The 27,477-nt window shown below is 36.2% G+C and overlaps 2 protein-coding genes across 2 annotated transcripts in view; one reads left to right on the top strand and one right to left on the bottom strand.

Annotated features, from left to right (window-relative positions):
• LOC141389518 (uncharacterized) overlaps nt 1-27,477 on the bottom strand; it is a 63,038-nt gene that overhangs the window by 16,469 nt on the left and 19,092 nt on the right. The window lies entirely within an intron of this gene.
• On the top strand, nt 18,389-19,107 carry LOC141391248 (sarcocystatin-A-like). The gene is made up of 2 exons (XM_073964160.1): nt 18,389-18,793; nt 18,865-19,107. The coding sequence occupies exons 1-2, from the start codon at nt 18,510-18,512 to the stop codon at nt 19,049-19,051; spliced, it is 471 nt and encodes a 156-aa protein (XP_073820261.1). The 5' UTR covers nt 18,389-18,509; the 3' UTR covers nt 19,052-19,107.

Below are 27,477 nucleotides of genomic sequence, written 5' to 3'. Positions count from 1 at the left end.
TTATTTCCAAAACTGCAAGTTTTAAAAAAATTCATCGGTCTGCATCCAAAATAGTTAATTTTTTTCTCTTGGATATAAAATAAATTAACTTTTGTTTATTATTTTTGCAATCACCTACATATATACTCCTATATATACTCCCAATTTACGGTACAAACTTTTTAGTTACAGCACGTTTCTTGGGACATTTAACTGTAATTTCATTTTCCGTTATTCCATTATATAAAACTACATTGCATGTCTTCTTTCTGTGGAGAACATCAAGCAAATCGGCATTGAGGTTATATTTTATTCCGCTCACAACTTGCTGCGTACCAGAATTAATCTGCAAAAGACTTTCAAGAATATTAAAAAAATAAAACATATTTAAAAATGAAAATATCTTTTTTTGCATTTCATTATTACCAATATTTTTGATAATTTCCCGATTTTAGATGTCCAAGTGCCACATTTAGTTGTTTTTCAACTAATTCCAATTGATCACTTGTTAATGGATACGGACAACCAGCACACGGTTGACTTGTCTTTTTAGCACAAGTAATTGCTATTGAACTTGCAAATAATATTATTAAACTAAATTGTAATTTTAACATTTTGTTGTTTATATTCAATGTAATTGTTAGCAGCAATTAGAGTAATATTTACAACAGATGACTATTTATATAGCTAGCCATATTAGCTACTGTCATAGTTTCTTTTTAATTCAACACGTTTCACATCCGTTAATGCCTTAACAATTTGTTAAAATATACGTGACAAAATCCGTGGTATTATATTAAGTATTTGAATTACAACATTTTTAGCAGAACATTTTTATATTTTTTATTTTTTGACGTAGGGGATGGAAGATACCAAGGAACGGTCCTGACCGGTTTTAACATGGCAAAGCCCAGGATTTATCTTGGTCCCTCTTTCATCCCAAGTGGACACTGACCTCCCCGTGGTGTCACCTGGGGAACTGCCTTTAACACCCGTTAAAGGTAGTGAGCTAACATGTGCCGCGCGTTCACCCATAAGAACGTTAAAAACTTGGGTTTGGGCGTCGGGTTAGTAACCCTCCCCTAGAAAAAACAGCCTACTATGAAAAAACGAAAGAAAAGAAAAACAAACCCCTCTAAGGTTGACGAACCCCGCAAACGTTTTAAGGACCATGATCTGCGAATCTGCACCTGGAATGTTCGCACTCTTTATAGAGAAGGTGCAGTCTTCGCATTGGCAGACGTACTTGAAAAGTACAAGACCGATATTACTGCCATACAGGAAATACGATGGATTGGGAAAGGCGTCACAACAACACCTAAAGGTGACGCACTGTATTATAGCTGCCATGACGTAAAGCATGAGTTTGGTTGTGGATTCGTAGTTAGTCGGAGACTAAAACATCTTGTATCCAGCTTCACTCCAGTGAATGAAAGACTTGCTGCAATTCGAATAAAAGCTAAATTCTTCAACATCAGCTTTATCTGCGCTCATGCTCCCACTGAAGAAAAGGATGAACAGACCAAAGATATATTTTACGAGCGCTTAGAAGAAACATATGACCGTTGCCCTGCCCATGACATTAAAATCATTCTAGGCGATTTTAATGCCAAAATTGGAAAGGAGAATATCTTTGGCCCAACAGTCGGGAAATTCAGTCTCCACAGTGAAACATCTGACAATGGTATGAGACTGATAGACTTTGCAGCTGCAAAAAACATGGTAGTTAGCAGTACCAGATTTAATCATCTCGATATTCATAAGGGCACCTGGCTGTCTCCAGATCAGAAAACAAGAAACCAAATTGATCATGTTGTGATAGATGGAAGACATTCATCGAGCGTGTTGGATATACGATCGTTCCGAGGCGCAAACATTGATTCGGACCACTACCTTGTTGCAGCAAAGGTACGCACCCGCTTAAACGTAGCAAACAAAGTACGAACAGACACAACACGAAAGTTAGACATCGGTAAGCTGCAATCACAACAGATAGCCACAGCATATTCCACTCAACTAGCCCAATTGCTTAATCAAAGCCCTCCTCATCCCGATAACATATCAGCGCAATGGCAAAGCATTGCCCACTCCATGCAAACAGCCGCAAAATCCATACTTGGATACCAGAGACCTCCACCAAGGAATCCATGGTATGATGAGGAGTGTCGTGCTGCCACCGAAGAAAAAAATGCGGCATATAAGGCTACTTTACAATCCGTAGCAACGCGTAGCGCACGAGAGAGATACAGGGAGAAAAGGAGAGAGGAGAAACGTCTTTTCCGCAGGAAAAAGAGAGAGATGGAAAAGCGGGAGTGTGAAAAAATCGAGATGTACAGGAGCCAGAATGAAGTCCGAAAATTCTACCAAAGAGTCAAGCATCAAACTGATGGCTTTGGTACAGGCACATCCTCCTGTAGAGACCAGCAAGGTAATTTGGTAACTGATACAGATAGTGTACTCAGGATATGGAAAGAACATTTTTCAAATCTGTTGGTATCCAATAGCAGCGAAGACGACGAAGATACCACAGTCCCAATCCCAGAAGATGGTATTGAATGTATACCGCCCAGCCAAGATGAGGTAAAGACAGCAATAAATCGGCTGAAGAATAATAAGGCAGCAGGGGCCGATGGCTTACCAGCCGAGCTGTTCAAAACCGGAGGCGACACGCTGATAAGGTGTATTCATCAGCTAGTTAGCACCATCTGGCAGGAAGAACGAGTACCCGACGATTGGAACCTGAGTATCCTGTGCCCCGTCCACAAGAAGGGAGATAAGACTGTATGCTCTAACTATAGGGGCATAAGTCTACTCCCTATTGCCTACAAGATCGTGTCAGGGATATTGTGCGAACGACTAAAGCCAATGGTCAACGAGATTATTGGACCATACCAATGCGGCTTTAGACCTGGCAAGTCCACCATTGACCAGATATTTACCCTGCGGCAAATCCTGGAGAAGACCCAAGAGATGCAGATCGACACCTACCACCTTTTTGTCGATTATAAAGCAGCCTTCGACAGTCCGCTGCGCTCAAAGGTATTCCAAGCCATGTCTGAATTTGGTATTCCCGCAAAGCTCATCCGGCTTTGTAAAATGACTTTAACTGACACGAGGTCCTCAGTTAAAATAGGAAAGAACCTCTCCGAAGAGTTTGGTACCAAAAGAGGTTTCAGACAAGGAGACAGCCTTTCGTGTGACCTCTTCAACATCCTGCTAGAAAAGGTTATACGAGAGGCAAACGTCAAAAGAAGTGGCACAATCTACACCAACAGTCACATGTTACTTGCTTATGCTGATGATATAGACATCATGGGTCGATCAGTAAAAGAAGTAACTGATACCTTTATAAAGGTCGAAGGAGAATCTGCTAAAGTGGGTCTGGCGGTAAACGGTGAGAAGACCAAGTTGATGGTGTCGACGCGCAATGCGTCCATTGAGCTCGGACCGACTGTGGAAGTTGGTTCCTATAATATTGAGGTAGTAAAAGACTTCGTCTACCTCGGCACCTCCGTCAACACAACAAACGACATCAGTTGTGAAATAAAAAGAAGAATTGTATTGGCCAACAGATGCTACTTTGGATTAAGTAAGCAGTTTAAAAACAAAGCCACATCTCGTCAAACAAAAATAACGCTCTACAAAACACTGATACTACCCGTGCTGATGTATGGCTCCGAAGCCTGGGTACTTGCGCAAGCAGACATGGCAGTGCTTGGTGTGTTTGAGAGAAAAATTCTTCGAAAGATCTACGGACCAATCTGCGTTGACGGTGAATATCGACGTCGCATGAACCACGAGCTGTATCTGCTATACAACGACATCAATATTGTTAAACGTATCGAGATGCAGCGATTGCGTTGGCTAGGCCATATCATAAGAATGAGCGATGATGAACCCGCTAAAAAGGCGTATGAATACATGCCACATGGCGGTGCACGCAGAATTGGCAGGCCAAGGAATAGATGGCGCAAACAAATGGATGATGAGATGACAAGGCGCGGTATTCCAGTGTGCAAAGCAACAAATAGAGAGGATTGGAGATCTCTTCTTAGTTCGGCCTATAGAACAAATGTTCTGTAATGGGCCAGCTAAGTAAGTAAGTTAAATAAATGACATTACAACATTACTGCAATAACGCTTTTGGTAGAAAGTTAGAAATGGGTTAAAAAATATCGAATTATTCATTATAAGTATAATGATTCGAATCGTATATTTTAATCCGAAGGTATCACTTAACAAGTCAATGACAAATAATAGTTTCTGAATGGTATTGCTATGTACTTTATACCAACATGTTTGTAAGTTAAAAAGTGGACTTTTCATATTTTTTTCTGTGCAAAATATGTATCTATTTCAGCCGATACCTTTCTCGAGCGCTAGACGTTACATACTACTGATTCTAGAATAGCACATTGTTCTCTTCCTGATCATAACATGGATTCCTTGGTGGAGGCCTCTACCACATAAGTATGGATTTTGCACCTGTTTGGAACTGCTTTAACGTGAAACGAATATACATTATTTTAAATAAAATGTTACAATTAACATAAACCGTATTTTATATGATTCTCGATATGAACTTCAGTGCAGTTTATTATAAGGAAATCATACCTGCAATGAATCAATTACCCTTTACTCATTATTATAATTTTGATGTCAAATATAACCATACGGCAATTAAAAAGGTTAGCAAATGCTCTTATGGTGTAGGATACTTACTTACTTATTTACTTATTTAACCCTCTACAGAACATTTATCCTATATGCCGAGCTAAGAAAACATTTCCATTCCTCTCTATTTGTTGCTTTACTTTTCCTATTTGGAATATCATGTTTTTTGATTTCGTCTTCCATTTATTGATCCCATCGCAGCTTTGGCCGTCCTGTTCTGCATGTACCGCCATGCGGCCTGTATTTATATGCCTTTTTAGCAGGTTCATCATCTCCCATTCTTATGACATGACCTAGCAAACGCAATCGTTGTATCTCGATACGTTTAACTATACTGATATCGTTGTAAAGCCGATACAGTTCGTGGTTCGTATGACGTCGATAATCTCCATCAGCTCAACTACATAGGTCAGTATATCTTTTGAGGATTTTTTCTCTCAAACACACCCCACACCGCCTTATCTGCTTCAGCAACTAAACAGGCTTCGGAACTATACATTAGCACAGGTAGTAGCAGTGTTTTGTAAAGTGTTATGTTTTTGACGAGATGTTTTAAACTGCTTAAGTAAGCTAAAGTAGCATTTTTTAGCCAATACTATTCTTCTTCTGATGTTGTTTGTTGTGTTTATGGCAGTGACGATGTAGACGAAGTCTTTACTGCCTTAAAATTATAGGTACCAACTTTCACATTTGGTTCGAGTCGATCTACGTGTCTTGGGTTTTTTTATAAGATTTTTCACAATGTATATATGTCTGACCAATTGTAGATTTAGCAAGTCTAAAGCCCAAAGGGTAAGGCTAAACTACTCTGAATTAATAAATAATATACGATACGCTGACGACACAACATTAATTGCCAGTAGTCTACATGGCCTACAGAGACTAGTCACCTTACTCAATGAAAAAAGCGAATTATAGGTCTAAAAATAAATATTAAGAAGACGAAATATATGGTAATAAGTAGAAGCGAAGTAGCACATCGCTCATAATAAAAAATGATGAAATAGAACGGGTAAGGAACTTTAAATACCTCATAAATGACCAATGGGATGCGTCAAAGGAAATAATGTGCCGAATTGAAGTAGCCAGACAATCATTTTTCAAATATTATAAAACATTAACAAGTCATCACATTAACATTGCAACGAAAATGCGATTTATTAAATGCTACCTAGGGTCCAGTTTACTTTATGCTGCCGAAACATGGACAATAAAATTAACGGACGAAAATAAATTGAACGCGTTTGAAATATGGATTTATCGCAGAACTCTGAGAATTCCATGGGCAGATCGTGTACCAAATGAAGAAGTGCTAAGAAGAATGCACACAGAACGACAGCTTCTTGACACTATAAAAAATAGGAAAACATCTTATTTGGGACACATAATGAGAAACGAAAAATACTCAATCATCCAGAATATAATAAAATGCCAAATTGAGGGAAAAAGGCCAAGAGGAAGAAGAGAAATATCATGGATAAAAAATATTCTAGATTGGACAAATACGCCAGATGAGAACAATCTTATAAATGCTGCGAGGAATAGAGAACTCACCATTGCAGAATAAATTTGCACAATAGATATTGTATATACAAGGTGGCGCAAAAGTAATCTTCCGATGTTTTTTGGCTGTAATTAAAAAAAAAAATGAAAAACTTTGATTCTGCTTGTGGATTATTTTTATTTGGTCTTTAAATTTTTTTTACATCAAGTGGAGAATATGATATCAGAAAAATGGCCGCCGCCACAGTTTATTGTCATTTGGGCCCTTTTTATGGCATTTTCCATCACTTTGGTCAAAAGTTCCGGCGATAGGTCCTCACATTCTTGGCGGATATTGTCTTTAAGAGCTGAAAAAGTCTGAGGATTGTTGACATAACCCAGCGACTTTAAAAAGCCCCACAAAAAGAAGTCTGGAGCGCCTCATCATTCATGATTATTTTTGATGAAAAATGATCTTCCTCTTGGTGGTGATTAAGGATGGCTTGATCGTATGTTAGAAGCGATTGGCGGTCAGCATCTAACAGCTGATGCACCGTCTGGACTTTGTACGGAAACATCTTCAAATCGTGTACCAACATTCGCTGTAAAGACCGTCAACTGATACCCATTTGCGTGGCACGTCGTCTGGTCTATGTCGACGGCGCTTCCATGACATCCTCGGCTACAGCAGAAATATTCTCTGCAGAAAGGATACTCCGGGGTCTGCATGCCTGGCAGCATCTCGTGTTGTACCAGTCTCTTCGAGGCTAGCGGCTAAACGTCTGCGACGAAATTCACGTTGTGCCAAAGTCACCGACCGATTATTGGTCAAATAAATAGTCACCAATATTCCGCGTTCTGGAGCAGTGTAGCGTAACATTCTTTGTTAACGTGTATTTCGCATGTGTTTACTACACAAATGTCAAAACAGAACTGATATTAGGGACCAATCGCAAAAATTATAGCATTTTCTGATAGGAGGATTACTTTTGCGCCACCTTGTATATATATATATATATATATATATATATATATATATATATATATATATATATATATATATATATATATATATATATATAATATAAGTCTAAAATAAGGTTTACATCTTTGCTAAATTAGAAATTTTCGGTAACATGAACTTTTAAAATTTTGGTCAGTTGACCTTCCTTTCACATCCAACCCCTATGTCAAGAGTATGACACGAAAAACAAAAACATTTGTTTATTTACATTTACGTTTTTAATAATTTTAAAATCGTTTTGGAAATATATGGCGATTCAGAAGAAGACTACAGAGTAGCAAACTTGTCAACAGACGTTTCTTCTTCAAAACCAGTATGTATGTATAGAATTTCCGGTCTCAAGTTTAAGTTTTTACTTCATTTTAATTCTAAATATAATCAACATACACCACGGTGTCCCTTAACTAATTTTAAATGGAAGGTGCTTACACCTGGAAAGTTTTTGCAGATTCTGAAACTACAATGCTCATACCTGAGAAATATCAAGAAACAAAAAAATTGCCGGAGGGATTTTCAAATAAATCGCGATTTAAGTTCACATTTTTAGGGGTTCTTTAGGTTTTCACGATTTTGCTTGGAAACCGAGACTCCTATGTAAACGGGCCTAAAGAAAATGTTATATCTGTGCAAATTCTCCACAAGATTGACCTTTATGATATTTTCGCAGGTTTTACCGTTTTTGAGATATAGAAGTTCAAATTGAGACAATGCACTGACTGTATCGCCTCCTTATAAAACAATGCCATTACTGCAATTTCCCAAATTAAACTTATATATCTTGAAAATTGTGCAACCTAGGAAAATATAAATCATCCAGTCTTGTAGAGAATTTTTACAGCTTCAACATTATTTTTAGTCCCATTTTGATATGACTTGCGGTTTCCAAGCAAAATCTTGAAGACTTAAGATAAAAACCTAAAAATTTGAACTGAACCTCTATATCTCAAAAATGATAAAACCTATGAAAAAACCTAAACGTCAGTCTTGTAGAGAATTTTCACAGCTACAACATTTTCTTTAGACTCACTTCGATACGACTTGCGATTTTCCAAGCAAAATCGTGAAAACCTAAAAAAACCCTAAAATTGTGAATTTTGATCGCGATTTATTTAAAAATCCCTCCGGCGATTTTTTCTGTTTTTTTTTTTATTTTTTTATCTATGAACATTGCTGTTTCAGAATCCGCGAAATTTTCTCATGTGTAAGCGGTTTTCATCAAAAGTTAGTTAAGGCGCACTTAGTATGACATTGTTTTATAAGGAGGCGATACAGTCAGTGCATTGTCTCAATTTGAACTTCTATATCTCAAAAACGGTAAAACCTACGAAAATATCATGGAGGTCAATCTTGTGGAGAATTTTCACAGCTAAAACATTTTCTTTAAGTCCATTTACATAAGACTCGCGGTTTCCAAGCAAAATCGTGAAAACCTAAAGAACCCCTAAAAATGCGAACTTAAATCGCGATTTATTTTAAAATCCCTCCGGCGTTTTTTCTGTTTCTTGATATTTCTCATCTATGAGCATTGTAGTTTCAGAATCTGCAAAAACTTCCCAGGTGTGAGCACCTTCCATTTAAATTTGTTTAAGGCACACCGTGACACAGGCGACAAAAGCGAAATCGGTCTGTACGATTCACCTTTGCTGGCATCCTTGCCAGGCTTCAGTAGCTGGTCTATTTTCCAGACTTCGGGAACGATGTGTGTGGCTAGCGACAGGTTGAGAACTTTAGTGAAATACTTGACTTCCGGCCGTCTAGCTGTTGCAGTTTAAGCACCGCCGCTGCTCACAACAGAGTTTACTTCCTTTCGCATTATTATTATACTGGACGACACTTCTGAACAAACACGGGTTACTTGCTGGACACATCTGACATCTAAGTATGGATTTCACTTTGCCTCTGCCCTGATATGTTATTGGAATAGGGTCTACTTTCGTTAAGGAATTGGGCAGGTTGAGCAGAATATGCTGCGGTTATCCGAATTATAGTTTTCTGATGCCCCACTTCAGTGTTGTGTATGTTGGTAATTCATATGCTACGGCTTATCGGGTACGTATGACCTTTGCTGCAACAAGGTAGTGAACAGTTTCGATGTTTTGACGGGCCAAAGAAATTCTGCTTTCCAATTTCGGCCAAAGAAATTCTGCTTTCCAATTTTGGCATTAAGAATCGTCTTTAGTCGGGGCATGGGTTCACATAAGAGTGTTGTTGATGAATTTAACTTTTTTATCTGAATTGTGGTAAGCATTTCATTCACCGGGGGTTAAACTGGACACCAGATATTTTAACTTCCGACTAACTACAAATCCGCAACCAAAGTCATGCTTTATATCATGGCAGCTCTAAAAAAGTCCGTCACCGTATCGATCACAATTCCAGTTTTGACGTTTTATTCCAATCCATCGTAGTTTCTACTTGTTTTCTTTACGAATTCCACAAATGGGGAAATAATTTTGATACGACACATGTACTCATCTTATGTTCAAATAACGTAATCGTATTTTCCACTTTTTGTTCAACCCAATTCTATAGATTGTTCTATTACAACACGTAGGATGTTCGTATGGTCTGACCAGCTTGTTCATATATGTATGTATCTGATGACAGGATTGGTAAAGATTCCATTCCATGGGTTTAGTAAAGATGACATGCTGGGATCTACAAATTATTTGGATGTTTTGGAGGTTACGTTCATATAAAGAGAATGGGTGAAGATTCTATAAAGATGACATGGCAAATTACTTCTGCAAGTATTAAATCCTAAAAGTATGCTATATACTTTTGCATATTTACATATATTAAGTACCCAGCAAAAAAGTTTGGAAGTAGGGCAATGCACAGTTATAATTTCACAACATCTTTCGATGCAGTCCACACGGAGTTATGAAAAATGCACTCCGTTCGATACATTTTAGAGGCACTCGCTTAAAAGTCCCCACAAGCACAAGTCAATTTGTTGATCCGTACAAAAGATGTCGCAGTCTTATTTCCAAATATAAAAAAGAGTTTCTAAAATTCTAAGAATTAGTTAAAAAATAAAGAAATACAATCTAAAGTTGGGAAAATTGCGTAAACTCACAAGGCGGAAATTATTTTTGGAGTGGAGTTGGAGTTCATTTCGAAATCTGAACTGGAGTGGGAGAACAGTATAAATAAAAATAGGTAAGTTAAACGGTTTTATGTTAAACATACATTGCAATGTTTAAGATAAATGTACTAAAAACCAAAAAATAATAAAATAGATACAGTCGTGGGAATTATAAACATATGCATAGATTAGACTAAAATAAAACCGTGGGGCACGTCAATTGTCTACAATCGTTGATTAAAATGTTTGTTTTGTAATGTTACACTATAATTAGGATTATAAGCGAGTTTTAGGGTTTCATAGTGGTGAGCGAGTAGTACTTTGTCGATTAAAGACAAACTACGAGCAGTGAAACGATTCCTCGCCAGCCAGCAGTGTGAATTTCCATCGATAAACTAGTTGCAACATCTCTTTTATTTACATGGAGTGTATAACTATTGGAATTTCCATGAGCAAGAAAATAGTAAGAAATTTCCTCACCGTCTGCGGGCCAACTGCCTAACGACGAATTAAACGATTCTTCTATCGCACATTAAGTCGATAATTTGTAGACAATTGACGTGCCCCACGGTTTTATTTTAGTCTAGTCTATGCATATGTTTATAATTCCCACGACTGTATCTATTTTATTATTTTTTGGTTTTTAGTACATTTATCTTAAACATTGCAATGTATGTTTAACATAAAACCGTTTAACTTAAAAAGTTTTTTTTACCTATTTTTATTTTCTAGTTTTTAGTTTTTATTTCGCATTCTGTTTAATTCATTTAGTGCTTCATTATTGCAAGGTTTCTTGCCCGTTAGTTTATTACAGTCCAAATCCTCTATACGTAGTCCCTGCAAAGATCTTACTCTACTAAGAGCCACGTAGGCTTGACCTTCTTCAAACAGTTTCGCACCTAAGTATACGACTGCGTGATCCACAACGCTGCCCTGCATTTTATGTATTGTAGAAGCCCATGATAGTATTAAAGGCAACACACATCTGTGTGTATCGCTCCCGTTGTTTTGTTAACCTGGTTTCATTTTCTTCAGGCGTTTCTGACGCTATCATCTGTGTGTATCGCTCACGTTGCTTTGTTAACCTGGCTTCATATTCTTCAGGCGATTCTGACGCCGTCATTTGTGTATATCGCAGACGTTGCTTTTTTAACCTGGCCTCATATTGCTCAGGTGTTTTTGACGCAAATTGTTACCGTCGTTTCTGTAATCGACTATTTCTATCACCATTACTTTCTTTAGCTCGTTTTACTTTATACTTTTCTTTCGCTTTTTGAAGCCTTCGTTTACGTTGTGTTGCAGTTTCTGTTTTATTTGTGTTTGTATTTTTTATATTTTTTACCATTTTGTTCCCATGAGTAATGGACATTTCAACGGTCGACCCCCCCAGAGGTCCAATAAAGGGGCAAGGCTATGTACAACAAGATGCGCCTGAGTCTTGAGGGGAAACGCTAACGACATATCATTTTTATCCACCCTAATGCCATACAGTTCTCGGCGCGTTTTAACCTTTCACCTTAACTTGGGTGGTGTACCGCTAACGACGTATCATTTTTAGCCACCCTAGCGCCACACAGTCCTCAACACGATAAAAAATCTTGACTTGGGTGGTGGATTCAGGCTGGATTAATCAGATATCTAAATTACAGATTCAATTTCTAAATTTAAATCTCAATTATACGCCATTTAGTGGCTGCGCCCATATTAAATATTGAGGTTGTATAGTGCACTGTATTCTTCTTGTCAAGCCCTTTTATTTGATACCCATATTGGTGGGATTGATAAAAATTGTTATCAGCCATTTGGTAGCGGCTGCCATTTTAGATTTAAATTTTGAATAGTAAATTGTATTCTACTTGTTGAGACCTTTCATTTGATACCCATGTTGATGGGATTGATAAAACCTAAGTTATCCGCCATTTTGTAGAGGCCGCCATCTTGGATTTTAATTTTATATAGTACATTGTATTCTACTGGTTGAGCACTTTCATTTGATACCCATATTGATGGGATTGATAAAACCTACGTTATCCGCCATTTTGTAGCGGCCGCCATCTTGGATTTCAATTTTTTAAAGTATATTGTATTCTGCTTGTTGAGCCCTTTCATTTGATACCCATATTGATGGGATTGATAAAACCTACGTTATCCGCCATTTTGTAGCGGCGGCCATCTTGAATTTATAATGATAATGAATAAACATAATTGTATTGTCACCAAAATCCAAAGTGTATACAAAATTTCAGATTAATCTGTTGACAGAAAGAGGGTGAAATTTGAATTACTAAATTTGAAACCAAGAATAAAACAAACGGGATGAGCTAAATATAAATAAAACCTTTTAAAAACCCTTTGGATGATGAAACAAAATCAATTGCGGTGGCATAAAATGCAGAGCAGAGGAAGTAAACTCAGTCACGATTAAATTTAATGGAGAATTTTTATAATTTATTTAAATGTAATAAAGTTCTTAATATTCTTGTTTTACATAAATAATAAATGCTTTTTAGTTATTTTGGGATATTTTGCAATGGCTTGCATTTTTATAGCATTATTACACTGCATTTAAATTCAATCCAAAATACTGCATCAAATGCCGTGATTTGGATCCAAAATGGACCGCATCCTAGCTGTGTGCTATGGAAGCAAAATGGAGTGCATACTAGCTGCGCGCTCTCTTTTAAAATTCATAAGTGAATTCATAGAAAATGATGTCCTCCAACGGCACTTGTATACTTGTACTTATTAAATTGCATGCCCGAATGCAAACTTTTTGGTGCCTAATATAGCAAAAATGTATTATTGAAATGCGTACACTAGATTTTTTCTTTCTTAACGCGCAACACAAAGTGGCTAAATCAATGAATTGTGGGAAACAGCTAAATCACTCTCGAATACTGGGAAGCAGAGAGATAGGACCTCAGTCAAGTCACGCTGACTGATCCGAAGAGGTCCGCAAGTTGTTTTAATCGACAGTTTGTCGAGCACCGCCTGTGTGACAGGGCGAAGAGAAGAGTACTACGTCGAATTAGATCTCCTCCTATCTCATCAAAGTTCTCAACTTGTCGTTAGTCACAGACCGAATTTTAGAAAATGGATAGAGTGTTATCGCTGATTAAACCAGCTAAGAAAGCCAACAAAGGTGAGTCGTACAAAGCGATTTCGCTTTTGTCACCCGTAGCAGAGACTCTAGGGGATTTACTCCTCCCCCGTCAAGAACAGCTATCCAGACGCCGATCATCAACATGGGATCCGTAAACAGTACAGCACCACAACACTCATATTAGTCAATTCAACCAGAAAAAGCCGTGCGATAAGACAGTGTTGATTGCGCTCGACTTATCCTTTGTCATGGTCGATGGTAGCAGAATTCCGTCCACTAACAACCTCGAGATTCTAGGGGTCACATTTGACAGCATGCGCACGTCGCCCACGCTTGCAGCATTAGGTGTGCAAACAAAGAAATCTTGTTGACCACATTTAACGCGATAGGTCGGTTTGTGGTAAGATATGCGGTGCCAGTGTGACTTCGAGAATAGGTTTGGCTCAACTACTCACGGGATGGTCCAGCCGTTTAAATTCCTATAGGGACCATTGCACCACGGTGGCCGATACTGTATTTAAATGGTTTGACTTGTGTTTAAAAGTAAATAAGTTTTTATGGTTATAGTCAATGTAAATAAAATATCAATTTTCAATTTTCTGAATTGATAACACTGTAACATACAATACAATGCTAATAATTAAATTATAACTTATTTTTTAAAAACAAAAAAACACAGATTAAATAGTGAAAGGTTACGCGATTTGTTGATATGTTTTTTGCAGTTGGCGCCACATTCACTATGACTAGGATTAATTAAATATTTAAATTGTATTTAGAATATAATGTAAACAAATCATTTTATTATATTAGATGTATTATCAAACTGGTTTCTCTGACATCAAATAAAATTTATTTATTAGTTCAGATTTTTGTTTTCGCTCAAACTGATTATATTTTATTATTTTTTATAAATGGGCAATTAACATTAACATTTCGATAAGAAGTGGTGATGAACAATTCGATGGCTTAGGGTTAACAAATTTAAGTGTAGATCAAGACAAATTAAGTACAATATAGTAAAGCAGATGGTTAATTTGATAGAATTTGAATTTTGATTTATGTTTTGTTCGTTTAAATGAACTGATCTGCGCAATATACAAATACATACAAACAAAACTTGGACATTTTTAAATTAACAATATTTGTTTGGGTTTTGTTACTTTTTATATTAGAGATACTTTTTATATTAAAGAATATCTATGAATTCTTATTCTGTGTTGAGAACGAACTACTTTTCGTATAGATAAGATTGCAACATGGACTGGATATCGGTCTATTGCTTCTGGTACCTCCCACACAAAATTTCGGACAAGTGCAGTTTAAATTTGCAGTTTCATTTGAGTTTTCTTGTAACAACTTGTAGGCGCTGCCTCCATTGCGACGGTACAAGTTTTTTCAAGGGGTACATACTTCCGGAGAAATGAGCCCGAAAGCTGTAAATAACCCCGATGGCACCATGTGTAATGACAGCCGATTCGTTTAAAAATTTGGCCTTCGTAATATTTTGTCCAAAGTTAGTTTAAGTTCGAAGATGAGACATATAGGTCCACTGCTTCAGGTACCTCCCCCACAAAAGTTCAAATTTTTTGGCTAAAATGGTGCGCATCATACTTCTCGAAGCCAGTAACCGATTTTGTACTTACTTTACACATCGTTATATTTCTACGAGAGATAGATCCTGTGCGAGTATGAACTACATATGTCAACTCCTTCGGGTACCTGCCACACAAAAAGTGCAGTTTAAGAGCAGCTCTTGAATCCCTTTTTATACCCTCAGCCTTTAGGCTAGAAAGGGTATATACACTTTCATACGGGCAAAATGTGCCTCATCGAAATAATGGTTTTAGACCCCAAGTATATTTGGACGAAATGTGTTTCAGACAATTTGGAGTTGATTTAGCAATGTCCGTCTGTCTGTCTGGCTGGCTGGTGCGCACGATAACTCTCGAAGGGATGAATCGATTCGGTTCAAATTTTGGCTTTCGTAATATTTTGACCAAACTTAGTTTAAGTTCGAAGATGAGCTATATCGGTCCACTGCTTCCGGTACCTCCCCCACAAAAGTTCCAAAATGTTCGGAAAATTTGTGTAACCGATTTGGTCCATACTTTGCACATCGTGAAATTTCTACCAGACTTAGATGATGTTCCAATATGTACTCAATCGGCCCACTCCTTCGGGTACCTCCCACACAAAATTTCGGAAAAGTTCAGTTTAGGACCTGCTCTCGAATCGCTTTGGTTTTTGCTGCAGCATCTTGTATTCACTTCCCCCTATACGACGGTACAAATTTTATCAGGGGCAAGTCCATACTTCCTGAGGAAATGGCCGGAAAGGTGCAAAAATCCCCTATGACACCTTGCGTAGTAATTGGAGGGCAAGATAACTCTCGAACGGATCTGTCGATTCGGTCCAAAATTTGGCCTTCGTAATATTTTATCAAAACATTGTTTAAATTCGAAGATGGGCTATATCGGCCCACTCCTTCAGGTACCTTCCCCACAATACTTCAGAAATGTTCGGAAAAATTTTGCGCACTATAACTCTTGAAGGGAGTGACCTAATATATCCACCAGATATAGATCAGGTTCGAATATGGACTATATTTGTCTACTCCTTCTGGTACCTCTCACACAAAATTTCTGATAACTTCACTTTAAGACCTGCTCTGGAATCACTTTGATTTTTGTTGAAGCTATTTGCATTCGCTACCTCCATTACGACGGGAAACGTTTTTTCAGGAGCAGGTCCACATTTCTTGGGAAAACATCCCGAAAGGTGTAAAAAGCCCTATGTCACCATATGTGGCTCTCGAACTGTTCTACCGATTTGGTGCAACATTTGGTCTTCTTCATATTTTATCCAAACTTAGTTTCATGGGGCAATACCGGTCCCCAACTTCCGGTACTTCTCCCCAATATTTAAAAAATGTCACTGAAATGTTAGGACGATATCACTTGAATGGTGCAACCAATTTGGTCCAAATTTGGATCTCCTAATATTTTATCAAAATTTAGTTTAACTTCTAAAATGGCCCATATCGGTCCTCATAATCCACCTGTTTGTCGGCAAGCTCAAATGTCCAAAAAGGGCCACAAAATTCTGAAGAGACCTTCAATACATTCGATCTGTCCGGAGGTGAAAGTTTCGATTCACATTGACTGAGGGTATATATCTGTCGGCAAAGCCGACTGACACTTTTTTACTTGTTTGTATACATATACCCATCACGGATCGCATCAACAAAAATTGTCGATTATATTCGATTATAATCGGTTTTCGGCGGTTAACGATTAATCGAAAGTCGACTTTTAGGACACTCTCAAATAATCGACTAACCGAAAATCGAGTTTTAAGTTTTTCTCGAAAACCGAATAATCGAAAACCCGATTGTTGCATTTCACTGCGTATCCCTAATGCTGAGGTACCACAACCAAAATTCTTTTCGTCGTAACGTACAATTAGAATCACGGACTTGCCCGCGAAAAATTATATCAAATTTCAAAATGAATCGGTTCATCCGATCGAAAGTTATCATGCGCATCAGCCGACGGATAGGGTTAACCAGTTCCGATCATATCAAAGTTCATATAACCTGAAGCCTGAGGCAGGGATGAGCTAGCACACAGGCAAATTGAGAAATCGTACTCTTAGTTTTTTGTGAACCACGAACAATTAAAAGTTTATGCAATTTTTATTTATATTTTTTAATAATTTGCATTGTGGACGATTTTAGACAACATTAATATTCCCTTAAATTTGCCTCTCTCTCGATTTTGCTCAGCTCTGGCGTGAGGGTATACAAACTACACAACTACTAGCGGATCTTGATATATCTCATGCCAATAATTGGTAAATGGGGCCGACTACTGGCAAAACTGATTTAATTTTAGATAATAATCATATTTAAATAAAACAACTTTAATTTATTAATGGAAAAATTGTCTATGTTTACAAGGGATAACGCAGGGAGGACTACAGTTCGGATCAGCTTTTTTTTCAAAAAAAAAAAAAATTTATACCCAAATGTTCGTTCAAGTAGATACGTAGAAGAGCAAAATAGAAGTCATCATCCCAAATAAAAAGCGTCAACCCCTTCTAATAGTAATCATTTTAGAAAGGTTTTTATAAATAGAAAATTAAAACACTTTTTTTATAATCTTCTGTAAATCTATTAATTAATGTGATTCGATATTTAGACTCGGAAGCCCAAAAGATGGATGACAGATAAATTCTGACAGTGCCGACTATTGGTGCACTTTACTCTATTTTCAGTTGGTGATAAGCACCGAGGAACAAAAATACTGATTGATGTACATACATATCGCACCTGCTCAACAAAAGGGTAGTAACTCAAAATTTCCTATTTTTCAGTAGAGGCAAAAAACTTTTTATATTAATGTTAAAGGTATATTATACAAAAAAACGTTGCCATCGTAAAGATATCTTGTCCACTACTTTACAGCACTGGATTTCTTTTTATTTCGTTAAGTTTTTTGTTATATTTTTAACCATTTTTCGAGTTACTACCATTTTGTTGATAACATTCTTTGCGTTAGTAGAGATATCATTTCGACTTACGCCCGCTTAACTGAAAAAATGGGCGGCGATTGATAACAAAAAGAGGGAACAGTTCGAAATACTACTCTTTTGTTGAAAAAATGTCGATGTAAATACCTGAAACACGTAGTCGCAACTAGAAATACGTCTCTTTCGTTGATACACAGAAGATACTCTGATGACATGAAGAGTGACTTAATGGTATTTTTTGATGAAAGAGTAGATAAAACAGTGTGAGATTTGTATATAAGTTGGAGTTGATTATTGTGTATTGTTTTTTGATGAAAAGTGAAAATTTCAAAATTTTGAGTTACTACCCTTTTGTTGAACAGGTGCAATATGAATTTCATTACAAAATACACACACAAATAATGCTGATAAGCATCCGTCTTATTTAAAAATGCGTCGGGTAGGTCATTATCACCACTTATCATCCGAAGAACTTGTCACGCATTAAAACCAACAATTTATGTTCACTGAGAGACTGTCTCCCGGAATAAAAACAACAAATATTATCTTTTTAATCGACAAACACAAACTTTGGCAAATAAGAGAAAAAACTAGGCGATTGTGCGTTGTGTTTGTTGTGTGTGTTCATGATAACATCAGTTCTTTTGGAGAAAATAAAACATATAAATACCCTAATACACTGTATCACAAACATCAGTTGCCGCTGGAGTCCAGAAGAAGAAACATTTCACAAAATGATGAAACTATTCGTTGTCGTACTATTGGCTACATTGGCTATTGCTAAGCCTAATAGTCCACCTTGTTTGGGTTGCCCAAGTGAAGTCGGTGACGAAAAGGGTACACATGATGCTACAGAAGCTCTTAAGGATGCCCTAAAGAAACTCGCAGCTGGCGATGGTCCTCATTACTCGTAAGATAGTAAAATATATATAAATATATAACATACTCTAATTTATAAATTCTAATTGCATTTTCTTACAGACTTCACATTGTTCATAAGGCCACTACTCAGGTTATCCAAGGTCATCTGTATAAACTTAATGCTGACTTAGTCGATGAAAACAATGACATTAAAAACTGTGATGTTGAAATTATTGATTTCAAAGAGGTGACTGTTACTTTCAAATGCGGTAAAGAAAGTCCATTGACAAGGAAATACAGTCATTGAAATAAGAAATGTGATGTAAATAAAAATTAATATTTTGGAAAAAAAAACAATTTAAATTTTCTTATTTAATTTGTGTTGTTTTTGGAGGGGGTCATAGATAATTTGTTAATTTCGACAGAAGATCTTTAGTGGAATTCTGTAACTCATTTTTTGAGTTACCGAAAAAAAAATTAATAACATTAAAACGCAAAATTATGAATGCAAAGTATCTATAAAAGTTGACAGCACCAGTGTTTGAATTTGCTACCAGCACAGCACTGAAATCACTAAAAATATGCTATTGCTATGCTGTGCTGTTTTCAAAAACAAAATCGAAAACTGTTGCTGTGCTATGCTGCGAACATAAAAGTAGCACAGCACATGGTCTATGCTGTGCTTCTGAAATCTTCACAGCACATAGCATAGCATAGTCATCAAAATCAAAAACGAATGCTGTTGCTATGCTGTGCTGCGAACATAAAAGTAGCATAGCACATGGTCTATGCTGTGCTTCTGAAATTTTCACAGCACATAGCATAGCATAGTCATCAAAATCAAAAACGAATGCTGTTGCTATGCTGTGCTGCGAACATAAAAGTAGCACAGCACATGGCCTATGCTGTGCTTCTGAAATCTTCACAGCACATAGCATAGCATAGTCATCAAAATCAAAAACGAATGCTGTTGCTATGCTGTGCTGCAGACATTTTAACAGCATAGTAAACAGCCGCAGTCAAGAAAACAAAAACGAAAACTATTGCTGTACTGTGCTATGAACAAAGTCAACAGCATAGCATCAAACATAACCCAGAAAAATGTTTGATGGCAAAGAAGTATGTATGTATTTTAAATGTAAAAGAATTTGCTATTGACCTGTGAAACCATGACTAAATGCACATTTCGATATTTTTAACACACTACTATGTCTGTTAATTGACAAAACAGTAATATATAATTTTTTAAAGTACCAAAAAATCTCTTATGTCAAATTGTTACGAATCTCTTTACCTGAATGAAAAATTTGAGAAATAAGGAAAGAAACCCCATGACTATTTGCTGATTATTATTATTATTGGTCTACTGTAAAAAGCCCAAACATTCCTGATAGATAACAAAATTTCAAAGAAAATATTGAATAATTGATCGTTCTAAAACTATTCTTAGGACAAATATAAAAACATTTCGATAGACCGCTAAAATATAACAAATTTGACACAAAATATTATAAAACAAGTAAATAAGTATCAGTCGGCCTTGCCGACAGAGATATACCCTCATCCTGTATGGATAGACATACCTTTTTTCCCAAAAAAAAAAAAAAACTTATGTATTTAGGGAGGGGTTTCAAAATGTTGGCCGTATGCACCGACAAAAGTATTAATAGGATTATCACACTAGCCAGCGAAAAACATAATATAGCTATATTCGGTTCGAGCCTTCCATATGGTGCCATAGAGGTTTTTTACAACTTACGGGCTCTTTTCTCAAGAAGTATGGACTTGCCCCTGAAAAAACTTTTACTGTCGTTATTGAAACAGCTAATGCAAGTTGTTTCAACAAAAATCAAAGTGTTTATTTATTATTGTCTGGTTTAAAGTGAATTTTTCCAAAATTTTGTGTGGGAGGTACACGAATGGGTGGACAAATATAGTCCATATTCAAACCTGATCTATATCTGGTAGATATTTTAGGATGTGTAAAGTATGAACCAAATCGGTCACTCCCATCAAGAGTTATCGTGTGCACAATTTTTCCGAACATTTTTTAAATTTTGTGGGGGAGGTACATGAAGGAGTGAAACGATATGACTTATCTTCGAACTTAAACTAAGTTTGCACAAAATATTACAAAGAACAAATTGTGGACTTTTCTCAGGAAGTATGGACTTGGCCCTGATGAAGATTATACCGTTATATGAGGGGCAGTGGATGCAAGTTGCTACAACAAAAATCAAAGCGATTCTTGAACAGGCCCTAAACTGAACTTTACCGAAATTTTGTGTGGGAAGTACCCGAAGGAGTGGACCGATTGAGTCTCAACATTGTCAGTGAACTATAAGTATTTATGCCAAAATTCATCTGACAACGCCAACTCCTTTTATATTTGGCCACCGTTTATTCGAACTCGCGACATAGTGCAGCGTTTTTTGAGGTTATGCGCCATTATCTCGGGAACTATGGACTTGCCCTCGAAAAAAATTACAATGACGTAAAAGAGGCCGCACGAACATCCTGTTACAAAAAATTTCATAACGATTCGTGAGGTGTCACTAAACTGCACTTATTTCAAATTTTGTGTGGGAGGTACCTGAAGGAGTGGCCCGATATAATCCATATTCGAACCTGATGTATTCCTAGAGGTAGTATTACCATATGCAAAATTTGGTTCAATTCGATTACTCCCTTCGAGAGTTATCGTGCGCACAAATTTTGCGACAATTTTTGAACATTTGTGTGGGAGGTACCTGAAGGAGTGGACCTATATGGCCCATCTTCGAACTTAAATCAAATCTGACCAAATATTTCGATACCCAAAATTTAAAACGAATCGATTGATCCGTTCGAGACTTATCGTGCGCACCAGCCAGCCAGCCAGACAGACCGACAGACAGACGGACGGACATTGCTAGATCTACTCAAAATTGTCTGAAACGGATATCATACAAACATACTTGGGGTCTAAAACCATTATTTCGATGAGGCACGTTTTGGTCGTATCAAAGTGTAAATACCCTCTTTAGCCTAAAGGCTGGGGGTATAAATATAGTAACAATAGTTTCTTGAAACTAATTTATTTAGTCGGTAACCACACTAGCATGAATTTCATTAAACAACTTAATAACATTTTGTGTTTCTAGATCAAGTTCCACAGTAGAGTAAAATCGTGAAATTGATGTAGTGGAGAATTCGATCTAAGAACGCCTAATTTCATGAAATTTAATAAAATTCTCGCTATTGGCGTCTATGGCTTATGGAAGCGAACTTCGAGTTTCTAAATGCATGTTATTGCCACTTGTACCTGTTTTAATATATGTACTAGAGTGGTTTTAAAAATCGATGTCCAATTTTTATGCGGCACCCTCCTAAAACGTTTAGTTTTGTTAAAAATTAAGATTGACAGAGTTTGAGCTCAATCGGAGTATGTTAACACGTGCCACTGGTGCCTCAAAGTTTCCATGGGCCCTTTATATAGCCAAAATTAAAATCTGACCCGATTTTCAAAAATTTTTGTGGGATTACTTGTTTAGCAGCTAGTAAACTGTTTTCATCGATTGAACAGTAAATGTGATCTGTAAAGTGAAAATTCGCCAATACAAATTAAAATTAAAATTTTATAGGGCCAATGGCGAATTTTCAGAAAATCACTCTATAGACCACATTTATTATCCAATCGATCAAAAAAGTACCATGTATGTACCTTGTAAGCAATAAACAGCACTGAACAACTCATAGGGCCATTATTATAAGTTTTCTTTTACTATTGGATGTATTTGAAAACGCAAAATAAACGAATTTGAAGACATTAAAAATATAATTTTCACATTTTAATATTATTTTAACCGGAACGCTAAAAAATCTGATCGATCGAGTTTGCTGGGTTAACATTAATTATGCTATGCTATGTAGAAATGTTTACAGCACAGCAGAGCACAGCAATCGTTTTTCGATTTCATGACTATGTTATGTGCTATGCTACTTTTATGTTCGTAGCATAGCACAGCAACAGTTTTCGTTTTTGTTTTTGAAAACAGCACAGCATAGCAATAGCATTCGTTTTTGATTTTGATGACTATGCTATGCTATGTGCTGTGAAGATTTCAGAAGCACAGCATAGACCATGTGCTATGCTACTTTTATGTTCGCAGCACAGCATAGCAACAGCATTCGTTTTTGATGTTGATGACTATGCTATGCTATGTGCTGTGAAGATTTCAGAAGCACAGCATAGACCTTGTGCTATGCTACGTTTATGTTCGCAGCATAACACAGCAACAGTTTTCGATTTTGTTTTTAAAAACAGCACAGCATAGCAATAGCACTCGTTTTTATTTTTGATGCTGTGACTATGTGCTATGCTGCGTCACTTTCACAGCGCCAGCATAGACCTTGTGCTGTGCTGTGAAAAACTAGCAGCAAATTCAAACACTGGACAGCACTGTTGCTATCAGTAGGATTTAGCAACAGCTTTATATTGGTTGTTAACTTACCGAAACATTTCGTTAATTACCGAAATTATAAGCATTTCAATTTTACCGATATTTGTCGGTAACTCGAAAAATGAGTTACAGAATTCCACGACTGAGGATATTAAAAAATTAAAAAGCAATTCTGAAAATACAAATACAAACTATGGGAGTAAATGTGGTTATACTTTTCCATATTGAATTATTTTGTATTTGAAAAAACGGTGGATATTGATACCCTGAAAATAGGAAAATCTGCAAAAATATATTTTGACCATTCCGCGCATGGAACCGCGATTCTATTTGATTATTTTTAGATAAATGAAATCCTTTATACGCGATTATAATAACAAAGTGTGTCTCAGAAATTACAAAGGTACGCGAGTAATATTGGTATTTTATTCAAAATATAATGTGAAGGCACATCCGCGGTTCTTGAAGAATCTTTTTGAAATATGTGTATGTTTAGACAAATAATTACGAGAGCCAAATTTTGGACCCGATCGGTTGCTTCGTTTGAGAGTTATCGTGCGCACCAGCCAGACAGACGGACGGACATGGCTAAATCAAGTCCAAATTATCTGAAACGGATTTCATCCAAACATAGGTGGGGTCTAAAACCATTATTTCGATGAGGCACATTTTGCCCGCCTGAAAGTGTGTATACCCTCGTTAGCTTAAATTCTGAGGGTATAAAAACGGAAAAAAGGACTTTCTTTTTTCCCCAAAATCGAGTGTAAACGAAACAGCTACCATAAAAGAAGATGGAGAAGTTTTGCGAGCCCTGGTAACCTCAAATTTTAATAAGGACATTTCGCTCGAAATATGTAGTTATTTTTTACCACTTAAATATATAGTTAAATAAGTAATGATGAATAGTAACTACATATTTAACTATGTATTTAAGTGGTAAAAAAATAATTACATATTTCGAGCGACATGCGCTTGTTAAAATAATGAGTTAGCAGGGGGTTTTGCAACGAGTATTTTTGCTGGGATTATATGGGACAGGTTACAGGTTTTTAGGGGAGAAGGGTTGTGACCACTAATTATCTCATTGTGAAACTACAGCTAGTTATGGTAAAAATTTTAGCTAAAATCTAATTTTTGATGCAAAATTTCATGACTACAGGGAACCTGAAATGTCAAATTACGGGTTGTTCAGTTAAAAAATATATCTAAGGCCATGTTTATATTATAGCCTTTTGCAGGGTTAACCTTTTTAATGAGGATTTATTTGACGTATACGCAAAGGAATTGACATTTGAAACCCAGTGGGTTTGTTAAATCCGGTTACATATAAACGTACTAGAAAAGCCTTAAAATACGGAAAACCGGAAGGTACCGTAGGAAACCTCGAATGTGAAATTACGGGTAGTTAGATCAGTCAAAAAAATTTGGCTAAAACTCTAAAAATACCGAAAGTCTGTAGGTGCCGTTATATGGAGCCTATACCAAAACATAGACCTATACTTAAACTTTTTGATAGAAAAGTGTTGTATCCACTAAAAACTCTAACCCCCTGCACGCAAAGAAAAAATATTTTTCGGTTTTGTTGGAACAAAAATATTTATTTTGGTTCCAAAAATGTGTTTGTTTTGTACAAATATTGTAATCCAAATCCAAAAATACCATCTTTTGTTCCGAACATAGAAAACAAAAACAACTTTCGAATTTCCGCAATATTGTAAAAATCGTTAACAATACCGATTGTAGGAACAATCATAATCTAAATTTTTTACAAAACATATTATCAGCCCTGAAAACCAGATACTAAATTTTTTGATTTGAGTGTATATACTTCTCATATACACTTTCCACACAACTTTGATGTAAATATCGCGTATAATATTACGAGCATTGATGAACGCAATACATGGTTTGCTACTTTAGTTGACAACAAAGACAAACAAAAAGCCACAAGCAGCCACCACAACATAAGGAATAATTAAACACTATAACAAACATGAAAAGGAAAGAAGAATGAAACAAAACAGAAACAAATAAAAACAAGAGTCGCACAAGTACATACACACAAAAACACAGGTAAAAGCAGCATGTCATACAAACACACCACAACTCACCAAAATTGTTTTTTCAACGCGGCATCGAATAGCGAGAGAAGAGACACAAATTTTCGAAGAAAAGAGAGAAATATTGTTCAGTTGACACAAACTATTTTTGGATTTACAATACTACATGAGGAATCCAACAATATGTTAACAATACATATTTTGCTCTTGGAATATTGTTGGATCAAACATATTTTTTTCTCTGCGTGTGTTTATGTATGTCGACCGAAACGTTCCTTGCGCTTCCGAAGTGGAAAAACATCATTTTATGTTCATGTAAACACCTTCAAAACGAACATCTATGCGACCGACAAGCCATACGAAATAACACCTAAACGTACACTTTTCCATGTAAATTTGGGTTTATGTATTTCGAAAGGACTGTACTTTATAGAAAGAAAATGTCAAAATCACTCACTTGCTTTGTAGTTGTCGAGTAGAATGTAAACTCGCGAATAACACCGAAAATCTTAAAACAAATTTATGCAACACATTCTTCAAACAAAATAAAAATTTTATAGATAAGATTTAAGGGCGGTTTCATTCATAATTTTGAAGAAATTAATTAAAAAAATAATTTAGAATACTGACACATTTTCTTTTCTCAAACAAAACAAATTACACATACATATATGTGGATTTTGTTTTTATTTCTCATTTGGCTCTCATTTATGGAACATAGTTGTACAAATGTACATTCAAATTGGTAGTATTTCGCATAGGATAGGTAACGGCAGTCGCACGATAGTTTGCGAAATACATGAACGCCCTTTTAGACGGAAGTGAGTGACTGCTTTCCTTTCGTACGGGCTTTCGTACGACATACATGAACAGGATGTAAATCTGATTAAAGTTAGTTCAGTTAAAAATTGTAGCTGAAACTATGAAACTATGTTGACAATTTTTGGTGGAGTAGTTTCGTGACAGGGAAATGTCATAATAGGTTTGTTCAGTCGAAAAACAATAAGATAGAACCCTCAAAATATCGAATATCTGTAGGTATCGTTATATGGGGACTGTACCAAAACATGGGCCTATATTGAACATTTTTTGGCTAGAAGTATTTTCACTTCTAATAACCTCAATTGATAAATTACAGCTAGTTCATTTAAAAATCGTAGTTAAAATGCTTAAAAAAACTAATATCTGGATTTACCGTTAAAGAGAAGCTTGGTGACTGCAGGGAACCTGAAATGTCAACTTACGGGTAGTTCAGTCAAAAGAATTTATCTAAAACCCTCAAAATACCGAAAATTGGGAAGAGCCGTTATGTTGGGGCTGCACCAAAACGTGGACTGATATAGATCATCTTTGAACTGGATCTGCCTGGGAAGAACTACTCGGGTGTTAAAATATAGCGTTCTACACTCTAAACTGTTTATGTTGAATTTTTACAATGATAATGATAGGCAACAAGATGCGACACAAAAGTGCGTAATTTTCAACAGCTTTGTCCTTGTAGTATTTTACACAAAATGTGTTTAAATTTACACATTTTACACATTTTGAGTTGCGATTTTAGACATAGTTTATTGTAATTTTACGCACTTTTTTATGTTAATGTATGCAAAAGTAACCAAACAATTTCTGAATTTGTTTAATAAAACTACATTTTGAATACGGAGAAAAAATTGTTTTATTTATATAAAAACATAACTTATTTCATGTATGTATATATAAAATCTGGTAGAAAATATTTTACAATTTAAAGCAAAACTTGTTCGACTTTTAAGCACTTTGTTAAAATTTTTATTGACTTTTTATTTACCTCTTATTTTAATTGTGATTTATTAAAAAACAAAATTTGTATAAAAAACAAGTAAAAAAGTGTCAGTCGGCTTTGCCGACGGATATATACCCTCAGCCAATGTGAAGCGAACTTTTACATCCGGACAGATCGAATGTATTTCAGGTCTCTTCAGAATTTGGCCCTTTTTGGACATTTGAACTTGCCGACAACAATGTGGAATAAGAATTAACTGCACTAAGACACAAATGTTGAACTTTTGTAGGGCAGGTACTCTTAGAGAGGACCGATATGGGCCATTTTAGAAGTTAAACTAAATTTTGATAAAATATTAGGAGATCCAAAGTGATATTTTTTAAATATTGGGTAGAAGTACCGAAAGTTGTGGACCGGTATTGCCCATGTGACTAAGTTTGGATATAATATGACGAAGGACCAAATCGGT

Source organism: Musca autumnalis, unplaced genomic scaffold (genome assembly GCF_047663935.1).
Source record: "Musca autumnalis isolate F117 unplaced genomic scaffold, ASM4766393v1 scaffold_1, whole genome shotgun sequence".
In the NCBI taxonomy this organism is placed as follows: Eukaryota; Metazoa; Arthropoda; class Insecta; order Diptera; family Muscidae; genus Musca; species Musca autumnalis.
The sequence above is the reverse complement of the archived record's forward strand: the minus strand, read 5'-3'. Positions and strand labels throughout refer to the sequence as shown.

Coding starts and splice junctions, on each gene's coding strand:
- LOC141391248 (XM_073964160.1), top strand. CDS start 18,510: ATGATAACATCAGTTCTTTTGGAGAAAATAAAACATATAAATACCCTA. Junction 18,794..18,864: donor GGCGATGGTCCTCATTACTC/GTAAGATAGTAA, acceptor ATTTTCTTACAG/ACTTCACATTGTTCATAAGG.